The 12,255-nt window shown below is 38.2% G+C and overlaps 1 protein-coding gene across 10 annotated transcripts in view; it reads right to left on the bottom strand.

Moving 5' to 3' along the window:
- Positions 1-12,255, bottom strand: part of CTNND2 (catenin delta 2) — a 1,172,806-nt gene that overhangs the window by 84,603 nt on the left and 1,075,948 nt on the right. For all 10 annotated transcript variants that reach the window (XM_074945030.1, XM_074945027.1, XM_074945025.1 and 7 more), the window contains one exon: positions 8,996-9,146. In XM_074945030.1, the coding sequence (XP_074801131.1) occupies positions 8,996-9,146 (151 nt within the window). The remainder of the gene's footprint in view (positions 1-8,995; positions 9,147-12,255) is intronic.

Genomic DNA, 12,255 nt, shown 5'->3' with positions numbered 1-12,255 from the left:
ACAATATTGTTTTTACCACTTTTTACTCTTGTTGTCCTGCAGAGACTATAGGACTAAGAGTGTATGAGCCGGCTTTTGCTCTTTCTTGTGTATTTTCAATAGAATAATTGAATAAGTTCCACACTTTGCAGTGGATTAGTACAAGAATAAAAGATGGCCTAATTTGGCCTGGAAAACTTTTACAATTGGTGATGAGGCATAAGAAGCAAAGAACTCAGCTTGACCTTCATGGCCCAGATGGATGTGCCATGCCTGCAGTTCCAAAAATCCCAATCCTTTTACTTGCAAACTGGGCATATACTGTAGGATACAGAAACAGCTGAGATAGTAAATGTTGAACCTTATTGTAACATTTTTATAGTCTTACTTTTCACAGAAGAGATGCACTTACGGTGTAGATTTTTAAGCTCTGTACAACAACTAGGTCTGCACATCAGAAATGTGTTTGAGATAGGTTGGACAGAATTAAGTAAAAGCTGAACTGCCCTCAACAAAAGCTGATGAAACCTTATGAGTTAAGAGCTAGAAGCTTCCTGACAGCATTTTCACCCACTGACATTTGGCCATACTGTAGGTCTAGACTTAACAGTTCCCCTTTAAATAATATCCTTGGCAATTATTTAACATTTCAACTTGTATGATTTATTTGATCTTTTCTCAATTCTTGTCTTATATCAATGTCATCATTTGAATCTAGGCACCTCTGACTTTGATATAAAAGCATCATAAATCTCTATAAAGCATAGTTTTGTGTTTACCGTCTAAATATTGTTGAATTAGTATCTTTCTCTTTCTCAATATTATCAATATTGATGAGATCACAGAAAATAAGGGAAAAGTACTTATTTTCATCCATGATTCTTTCATGCCTCTTTAAATAATTTTTTTTTGTCTTTTATATCAGCCTTCTTGTCTTTTCCAGGCTTCTCTGCACTGTGCTATTTGTTTTGTGCACCTCAATTATTAAACATAGTAAATGAAACGCAATAAGAATTGATTTAAATTAAACAGTAAGCTGCAGTGTATAATCTATCCTCAACTTTCTACAAACAAATACCCACAGATGAGGAGAATGACTAACGTTTTCTGGCATGTGCACTGTGAATTTATATCAATTTAACATTCCAGAGATTGAGCTACTTACAAGCTATTAATTCAATAAAAAAACACTGTGTCTCTTCAAATCCATGCAGATGTTTGCACAAAGATTCTGAAGAGCTTAAAGTTAAAAAGAGCAAAAGCTGCATGTAACAATTCCAACCTTGACTACTGAGCCTACAAAACTATATCTGATAAAGAAGCTATATTGTAGGTGCAGTACAGAATGGCAGAAATTATTTTCAGTTCTAGTTGTATGTTTTCTTGATTAAACTTCAACAACCCTAACTCCCTTCCAGGCCAACCCTGGATAATATAGTAAACTTCATTACAGCATTACAAGAAGTTTTTAACATTTTTCAAAAAGGCTTTCTTTGGAATTATACCTGTCATTATAAAGATTGTTGGGTTGGGGTTGTTTTTATTAAAAAACCCAATAACAACAAAGAAAAAGTCAGTCAGAAAATGACAAGATATCTTTGCTCTACTTAATGTGCCATGAGTATTTGGGGGGCTCTGAATTCATTCTTACTCACTTAGAACTGGGACTTCCATAAATTGCTCTTTTAATCAGGAAGTTTTCCTTGTCTCTTCATAGTGAATGGAGGGAACATCATCTTTTAGCTAATGGGAGAGAAGCCCAGTATAATGTTTACTTCCACACTAGACTTCTTTGGCACAAATCCTTTATGCTGAAAGGGTCCCTTTATCTAGCAAATGTACAAGGATAATATGTTGTTAATAGCCACCACCCTATGAGTTTCTCATTTGTTTTTTATTTTGATTATTTAATTTTTAGAAGTACATTTTAGTGACTGTGAAAAGTGCCAGAATGACAGTCCTCTGGAGATGGAATTGCTTTATTTCTCCACAGAACAGGTACATCATGACGACTAGCAGCAAAGACATACTACATCTCCAGTATGCCTTAAACTTGGCATAGAGGGGGCCTACTGTCATATGTCAAGATGGGAGAGAAGAGGGTAGAGTGTTGCTCACTCTTACTGATCAGTCAAATCCTTTGGCTCTCTTTTGATACTTTTAAGACTCTCAATCAAAGGTTCCAATTAATGCCACACTCTGCCGGCGATTTTTATGATGCAGGTTTCTATCCAACAGGAAGAAGACTGAAACCATCCACTCTTTTCACACAACCCAATGAAAACCCCCTATATGGTCTTCAGTTCTGGCCATTACTGAATTAGACCAGATCAGAAACAGTGAACTAGAGGTAAAATGCTTAAAAATCCTCCAGCCCGTCCAGTTACCCATCCAGTTAGCATATTAATATACACTAGGATTTCTTGTAGCTGCTGTTTCTTGCAACCTGTTAAGTGAATAAGATATTTCATCTGCAGTTGATACAGATACTGAAACAAAGGAATGCTTTTAAAATGTGACCATGTTGTAGGACAGGGGGCCAAATTCAGGATACATGCCACACCTATCTGGCTTCTATGACAGATTTATATTCTGTAGAATGTAAACTTTCATTGAAAAAAAGAAATTTCCATTCCTTATGGCTGCAAAGGGAACCTTCCAACTGTGAATCAGTGTAGCGCTGTGAAACAACAACTCTTCAGAGTTGTGAACTGCCCATATTTATCTCAACGCAATATTAAGTCTCAGTTTCAAACCCAATGATGAAACTTAAAGGTCTGAATTGAAAATAATTTAGGTACACAACTGCACATACTTTGTGCATGAATCAGAAATATGCGTGCAACCTGGTGACAAGTTTTAAAAAGTGTAGAAATAGCAAGTCATAAAAATGCCCACCATCATTTCCCCCCACTTAGTGATGCTGAATGGAAAAGTAACATCAGTGACTAAAAGTTTAGTTACAGAAGGGTGATACATGACCCTTGGTGTTTGTACATATCTCCTATTGACATAAGTGGGAAATGAGCAGTGGACAAGAGTAATGCAATACATGGCCGTGATTTTATAGCTTCAGGTCAGGAATAATAATCAAAATTTGGCCCTCTCCACACAGTGGGTTTGATCATCCTGCTTCAGGACTAGATACAAAGCCCACTGAAGTCAATGAGAGTCTTTCTGTTAATGTCAACGTCTTTGAATATGGCCTTTAGTGTCTCCGTGTCTCATTTGCTTTAACATCAATAGTACTGTATCTGTTATTACGGACTAAGTGCTTGGTATTAGAGTCTAGTCCTACCCCAACCTCTGGTTTCACTTTACAACTGATGTCACTAGATCACAGCACTTACTTGATTAATTAAATATTCTATGGGGGTGTGTGTGTGTCATAGTCTAGGAATATGATATTAGGAAAAACTTTCCAGCTTTAAGGGTAGTTAAGCTCTGGAATAGACTTCCAAGGGAGGTTCTGGAATCCCCATCACTGGAGGTTTTAAGAACATGTTAGACAAACATCTGTCAGGGATGGTCTAGCTTTACTTGGTTCTGCCTCTTGGATTTGGTGACTTCTCAAAGTCCCTTCTAGCCCTACATTTCTATGATTCTTTATTATGAATAATTCATCAATATTTCACAGGTGTTTACACTACCATACTATTACAATGGCTCTAAGCTGTTACAGTACCAGTGATGTTTTAAACTGCAAGAGGAGACTGAATTATGCTAATTATAAAACATTTCTATTAGAAATTGTGGATAAAGTAAATTTCTCTTTTTTTCCTCTTAGGATACAGTTAAACCTATACATTATAGCATCACAAGATTTCTTTCTGAAAATTTAATGAGATTTGAATGTGATTTTATATTTAACTCCTCTAGTAAAGAACTGTTCCATGTAAAACTAGCCAATTTAGAACAATACCAAAAAAACCAGCCAATTTGTAAGACTAGTCCCCATTTACACTCTGAATTCAACAAATATCTTTTCTGGTGCCACTAACCACTGTCACAAACTCTTACAACTTCTCTGGCATCAGCTAATAGGCCACAACTTTACTAATTAACAGATATAAACATTAACTTGCATCAAAATGTATAGCCAGAGACTTCACTGCATTGCATCTTGTGTCCAGCTGGCCCATCTCACTTTAAAATGATCTAGGAAAGAATTACTCAGGACAATATTTGTGCAAACATAGCAATCATTTTTTTAAATTCAAATAAGGTAGAATTCCAAGTATATATTACTAAAAGACCAGTTTTCCTACAAGAACTGTTCACAGTGCACAACTATTGAAACAAGCTGAAAAAAGTATTTTTCCTATAAATGAAATGTTACAGCTTGACAATAACATTGATCCTTTTAAAAACCTGTTTCATTGATAAATTTCAACAAAGTAGGTTGGATAATTAAAAGAATTATACATATGACCAAGATATGAATCGTTGCAGCTAAGGCCCTTGCCCTGCAAACGTTTATATCACATGTATAGTCCCATCATTGGGACCACTGCATGAATAAGGGTTTGCTGGATCACATTTTGGTTTGGGTCTTTAGTTCCTTTTCTTTTTTGTCAAGATGACATTGTATTGTAGATGTTTTAATTTTATGCAGGAAACATAGTGCTTCTGCGTAACAAATATTTTAAAATAACTGATGCTGAAAGGAGGAAGGTAAGCAGAAGCCAACAGGGCATGCAGGCTTCAAAACTAAACAATATTACAACAACAACAATCATAAAAGGATGTATTCCTTCAAACAGCCTGTGTAGTCAGCCTGTGCAGTGGAACAAGATGTCACAGAGTTAAATATTTGGGCTGGATTTTAAAAGAGGCTGAATAACATTATCACCAATAACAACATTTTTATTGTTATTCATGCTAAAGAAGGATAATTGTCTGTCATGGTTCTGGGTAAGCTAATCTCTGCTGCTATAAAAATATATTTTTAAATTAAATGTATATATGATTTAAACCTGTCTATATCTCTATGTACTTTTTCTTATGGAAAGCACCTATGACATTATGGGAAATACTGAAATACTATTATTATTATTAATAATAATAATAATGAATAATGATAATAATTAATAGGCAGGGAGACCTTTTCCCCTACATGTAGAGCATTGCTCAATTGTCTAGAGCAATTTTTATTTTTGCCTTCCTCTGAAGTAATAGGTTTCCAGACCAGATGATGGACAGTTGCTGTGATTTTCATAAGGCAAATCCTATGTTCTTATACACAGTTACATTTTAACAAAAACAAGAAGGAAAATTAGATCTCTTAGTAGCCAGCTTCTCTGCTCAGTGGTGACAGGCTTTAGTTTTTGAATGTCTCTTTAATCTAATAGAAATAAAGATAGGTATACATATAGTTTTGCCACTAAAAAGTCAACATCTATCAAGATCTACCAACCACAATGTGGTACTTGAGATATTGTATTTATCTGCTGTTCTAAAAGCAAAAATGAGAAGTACCAGATTATATAAAAATGCTGATATTAAGTCATAGCAAGCATATATTAGAGAGAGACAGATCTTAAATAAAATGTTTAAAGGCTCAATCATTCTCTGAAAATTTAAAAACCATCATCATTCTTCCATGTTATGCATGGTATTCACCCTTTTGTACATAGAGTTGCTAGGATATTTGAATTGACAAATAGATGTTTTTGCAGAATAGTAAAGGTGACTTTTCAAAGTGACTTATCAGCTTAGATGCAGAATCTGTATTACCACAGTGGTACATGGTACATACAATACAGTACTGTGTACTTTATGTAAAATTTGAAATTCTTGTTTATATTACATTTTATATTTTTCAGAGTTGAGCCTAAGCCACAAGCTTCAGATCTAGACTTTGAATCTCCAGCCCCAAAATCTGAAGGCTGTCAATCCAGGGTTTTGTTTCAGTTCAGTATAGAGATAAGGGATATCTGGGTCAGTACTGACTCACTGAGACTGAGGAATAAATACAGGCTATTACTTTTTGCCGACACAGGAATGCATCAGCACCACTTCCTGAACCACTTGGGTGGGGAGGCATAGCTCAGTGGTTTGAGCATTGGCCTGCTAAACCCAGGGTTGTGAGTTCAATCCTTGAGGGGGCCATTTGGGATCTGAGGCATAAATTGGGGATTGGTCCTGCTTTGAGCAGGGGGTTGAACTGGATGACCTCCTGAGGTCCCTTCCAACCCTGATATTCTGTGATTTCCTAGGAAGTTGCCTATCAAAGTACTAAACTGACCATGTCCAAACAGCATACTTTATGAGAAAGAGGAAAGATGGTCTTAGAGTTAAGGCACTACACTAGGACTCAAAAGATCCAAGTTTTGGTCCCAGCGATGCTGCAGACATCGTATGTGACCTTGACCAAGAAACTTGGACCAAACATTTTCAAAAATGGCCCTATATTTTGTGTCCCCAACGCAACATACATTGGGCCTCATATTCAAAACTGCTGAGCACCCAAACGTGAGCTGACTTCATTTGGAACTGCGGATGTTCAGTGCCTCTGAAAATCAGACCAAAGATGTCATAGTTGGTATTCAGAAACTGATGCTCACAAAATAGCAACCACTTTTGAAAATATGACCTTTATCTTTCTGTCCCTCAATTCCGCATCTGTAAAATGGAGTTAGTTCCACCTCTGTACTTAGCAAAGGTGCTGAAAGGATAACTTCATTAAGCTTTATGCTTAAGCTTTCAGATTGTATGGTGATGAGCAGCACCAAAAAACCCAATCAACAAACAAACAAACAAACAAACAAATAAATAAATAACAAATACAAGATGTATAGATCACAGCCAAAAGTGCTACAGGCATTATCTTAATAACTTTCCTGTCATATTGGCAAATTTACATTTCTCGAGTAGTGTAATATTCCTACCACGCCTCTAGGAAAAATATGATTCAACTCACTAACTAACTAATTGCAATTTCCCAGAATCACTCTGATTTTCCATAAATATCTTAACTTCAAGATATTTGTTGTTTGGTTTATAAAATCCTTTCCTTAGGTAATAATTTTCAATTGCCTTTTTTTCTTTTGTATACAGAGTTTCATTTGTTTGTGTAAGACTTTGCTCCAAGAATTCTGGAAACCATTCAAATGAGAAGCTGATGCAAGTAGTGTCTTATTATCCATATTTTATAAACATGTTTGCATTTGGAATTTCTCATTTAAAGACAACACTATTTACACATACAAAATGTTATTGTTTTAAGTGGAGCTTTCAGATTTGGAAAAGAAACAAACATTTCAATTAAAAATGAAAAAACAGAAAATGCAACAAGAGAAGTGGACTAGTAAATGAACCGATGTTAACTGCTGTTAAGGAGGGAGGCCACTCCTTCCTAAAATTATATGTAAAGGCATGGGTTTTTTGTGATGACAGTCATCTATGGAGAAGAACATAAAGAACTGCCCGGAATATTGTAGGAACAATTCTACACTAATGGACTACAGCAGTGGTTGCCAAGATGTGGACTGTGAATTAACAGGGCTCTGCAAAACTCTTTGTGGTGGTCCATGGAGTAAAGTAGTTTGACAATCCAGTCTTTAAAGAGATATTAGTGATTATCAGGTGGGTCCATGGGAGAAAGATCTCTCTATTACAAAATGGTCTGCTAGCTGCTCAGATTAGATGGACTAATACATTTTTCCAGCTCTAATTTCTTTTTTTAGAAAATTATTGGAAGTCAATAAACAGTGAATAAACAAGAAAGAGTAGTCAGTAACTTATATGCTGCAAGCAGAGGACCCAATGAATTATCCAAAGCCAACTTTCACATCAATTTGTTCAAGAACATAAGGGTGAAACTACACCAGCAGCATGGTCTAGTAGAGCGGGCAATAAGCTGAATGTCAGGAGATTTGGGTTGTATCCCTGACTCTGCCGTAAACTAGCTGTGACAATGGGCAAGTCATTTCAGTGCTATTTTCCCTCCTACCCTTTGTTGTGTTTAGACTGTAAGCTCTTTAGGGGTAGAGACTTTCTCATACTATATGCCTGTATAGCACCTAGTGTGATGAGGCCACAGTCTTGGTTAGTGCCTCATAGTATTGTAATACAAGTAATAGAAGGGACATAGGTCAAAGCATCTCCTGTATGGTTACGTGATTAAAAGTGGAGGGGAGGTAAGGAGAAGCAGCCTATATGCTCCAATATTTGGGGGAGTGTAATTAAGAATTAATGAATCAGCAAAAATAAATAAAAAATAACTCTTAATCTACACAGGAAGTAAGAGAATTGTGATAACTTAGTTCCAGTATGGATATTTCGACCGCTATTCTGTTGTGCATAGATGGAACATCTAGAGAAAAATGTCATGTCTTGTAAGCTCTAAATGTACAATGTTAGGGTGAATTTAAGTTAAAAAACAAAAATTTGACTGTCACCCAATTGGAGATTTAAGACCATATTTAGGTGAGTGAGTTACCCTCCTTAGCTGCACATGAACTCATGAATTAAGGCACGTTTGAAAGTACCCCTCTGTCCAATGAATTCCTGGAACTCTCCATGAATTCCTTGTGTTGAGGCTTCTGTATTGTAATCCCCTGTATAAGGTGTACTAAATAATCATGGGATCTGAAGTAGTAGCCCTTGCCTGGATCCTCCATCTGGAAGATGGAAGTGCTACAGTGATAACAGCTACGAATGGTACTTAGCATAGGGATGATGGCAATTTAATGTTACTTTGATTTTATTCACCCACTGTGGCAGTTCCTAAGTGTTTGTGATACAAATGACATTGCTCTCAGCCTAAAAAAAATTACAGTGCAATTGAATCACTAAACAATATTTTGGTAATGTGTTGTCAGATGAATTAAAAAATGATTCGTACAATATAGCACTGAGCTATCACACACAAATTTGAATATGATACGTTAAAAGAAAGAGGTCAAGAAATTCTGTTCAAAACACAAGGAGAGCATTGTTTTCACCTTCTTCATCCAGCTATAAAATGTAAAAAACATAAAGAAAATATGTAGATTGTTTAGAAAGAACATACCTATTAGCTCCTTATTTCTGACATCTAAGGCCATGTTTCGTAAAGCTGTAGCAACTGCACATACCACCCGATCATTGTCTATTCGAAGTAGCTCCACCAGGATCGGCAAGCCTTTTTCTTTGCGGACGGCAGCACGGATATACACTGACCACTGTAAAGAGAGATTGGATGAGGGAGATTGAAAAAGAGATTGGGGAATGCTGTCAAGAAAAGGAGGGGTGTGTGGTTATGAAGATTGCTATCTTGAGGAGTAAAGGAAGAGAGCTAGGAGTAATGGCTGTAGAATCTAAAGACAAGAAGAAATTATTATATCTATGATGCTAGACAACCACTTGACCTGGAAACCCATATTTATTTTTTACTGGTGACAGAAAAAATTAATGATTTAAACTTTAAATTTAATGATTTAAACTTTTAATCCTTGTACACTTGGTTACTGCTTTACTGTCTGAGTTGCAGGCCATTTGCTTGGCATCAGCATCCCCTGGCCAAACTTGAACAAGGATTGTTTGTTCCTAATGCCATTTAATGTTACAAAATTTGTTTAAGAAGTTAGCATGCTTCCTGGCTGTCAACTTGACGAATGTTAGACCCAAACCCAAGAAGGAACTTCATTATTTCGTTCATGACAGGCAATTTGCTCAGGAGAGGAAGTGAGGAGGGAGTTATACTACTGCTTTTACTGTTAAAACACATCGGCCCAATCCTGCAGTGCCTGTGTGTGCAAAATTCCCACTGATTTCAATGTGTTGAGTTATGTACATGTAGGGACCACAAGATCAGGCTTGTTATTAGAAACATGACTCAACCATGAAGGATCTAAGATTTTGGTCTGAGCCCATCTAGTTCACAAGATGCTGAAAGTTACATTATTTTACCCGACTTACAGTATCAATGAGCCAATTAATTCGATTTTATGAGCACCAGACATAGTCTCGGAAGGTGAACAGTTTTATAAAAAGCTTGACATACCCAGGCCCCTAGCAACAAAACAGAATGTGATGACAGAGTGCATGAAGCAGAATGATATCAGTGAGAGACAATCTCAGGAAAAAGCTATTTGGCTTTGACGGAACAAGTCACATTTTTCTATGTGAACTGGTTGTGTAGGATATTTGAGGGGTGTGAATCTGCTGTCTGCATACATGCAGTGCTTTAAGTCCTAATAGCTCTCTGACTGTGTACCTAATTCTAGAGTGATAAAAACTGTATTTAAGATATATACTGATGAAATAAGTGAGATCAGACTCTTTCCCTTATATATATTTGGTTACATGATTGTTAAAGTTCTTAATCCAAGTGTTGAGAACACCTGCTGAGCAGTCACAACTACTACTGAAATCATCTGAATCCAGTGGAGGCTGCAGATGCTTAGAACCTCTCAGGTTTTAGCTTTTTTAGTTTAACAGTGAGAGGTAATTCTGGGGTTTGTTCTTTGAGGACACTGTTCTACTCCATATCAATTTAGTTATCCATGAAAATAATGCACTTTATGCAAATATCAATGTGTGACTGCAGGGTGCAAGTCACACAGGCAGCAGTGTATGGTGACAAAGTTAAGAACTGGAGTGCACTGTGAGAAGGAATTCAAGATGAAAAAGCTCACAGAGATTTTTTTTTGTTTTATAAACAGCTTCCATATTTCCTTAGTCCTTTCCATGCTGCTCCTTCTGGTTATCCATTATAGTGTCACTGCTCCATGAATCAATCAAATCAATGGAAAGTTAGGGTATAGTGTAACAAGTAGTAGTTGAAGATAAAGCAGTAATAGAAATATTAAGGAATACAAATTAGGCAAAAATGCAAGCCAGTGCTTTTGCTTGGGTTTTGGAATAACAAACCTGTTCAACAGATGGCAGTATATATACTGTAGCTAATGTACGGTATAGAGGGTTGCTCACGGGTGGCGGATGAACCGCTGGCTCTGGGAAGCTAGCCTTCAGCCTCACCCCTTCCACACCTCCCTCCCACCTAGAGCCCCCCTACTGTGCCGCTGGCTCCTGCCCCAGGCTAGAGCCCCAGCCTCCCTCCTCCAGCCCCGAAGTGTTGGGAGGCCAGGCAGCATGGCCCCAGCCCTGGAGCACCAGGAGGCCGGGCAACATGGCCTCAGGCCCCCTTCCCCTGGCCCGGAGCACCAGGAGGCTGGGCAGCGCTGCTCCAGCCTTCCCAGCCCCGGAGTGCCGAGAGACCTGGCAGCACAGCCCCATGACCCCCGGCCCCAGAGCGCTGGGAGGTCAAGCAGTGCAGACCCAGTGACAGCCCCAGCTGGGATTATGGCACAGGGGAAGAGCTGCCCGCAGAGTGGGAAGCAAGAGTGTGACTGGGGGCAGAATGTGGGCGGGGCCACACCTGGCTGTTTGGGGAGGCGCAGCCCCCCCCCAGTCTATGATACCCACTGCCCATGGGGTTGCTGAATACTTCTGTCCCTTTGACAGAATAAAAAAAGTTGTATCTCTGTCTTTCTCCTGAATCACACCAGTTGCCTCTAGTGCATATTGTGGGGTAAACATATGTGCTTGATTTCACAGTGCATTGACTTCATTGGAGTTGCAGAGATGTAACCAAAGGCAAAAGCTGATGTATTTGTTTAATATGCTTTGAGTAGCCCCAAATCCTCCATGTTTGGCTAACCAGGAGATTGTGATTTTTCCCTTTGAGATGAGGAACTAGCTACTCTTATCCACAATTTCCTTGCCTATAAGTTAGACTACTGCAGCACACTTGACCTATGGCTGCCTGTATAAACTATGCGACAGCTTCATCAGGCACAACACACAGCTGCCCACTTTCCAGGCAAGAAAAATTGCGAAGCACATTGCATCTGTATTCTGTGCTCACCATTGACTCTCCATTCAGTTTCACATTCACTTCAAGGTCCTGGTCCTAATATTTAAAGCAATTAATGGGCTAGGGTCTATCTAAATGATTGCCTCTCTCTCCTCTCCCCACTGAAACATCTAGGCTCTATATGGATGTTGTTGCTGCAAGAGCCCGGGGGGAACTCCTGGGAGGTGGGGGCGGGGCTTCTTGATGGAAAGCCCTCAGCTATGGAACTCTTTATACCAGTGGAGATTAGAATGCACCCCAGTGTTGCCATTTTCAGGTCACGCTACAAGCCATACCTTTTTGTACACACCAATAACAATTGTGGTGGAATGGCTCAAAAATGTTTGTCATGAAACCAAAGCTAAATAAAGGGAAGACAAATTCCATTAAATAAAAGTGGTTTAAACAGAAGAGGGTTTGATAGGAGTATCCTT

Source organism: Natator depressus, chromosome 2 (assembly GCF_965152275.1).
Source record: "Natator depressus isolate rNatDep1 chromosome 2, rNatDep2.hap1, whole genome shotgun sequence".
NCBI classification, from domain to species: Eukaryota; Metazoa; Chordata; order Testudines; family Cheloniidae; genus Natator; species Natator depressus.
Note: the sequence above shows the minus strand (reverse complement) of the source record. Positions and strands in the feature narration are given on the sequence as shown.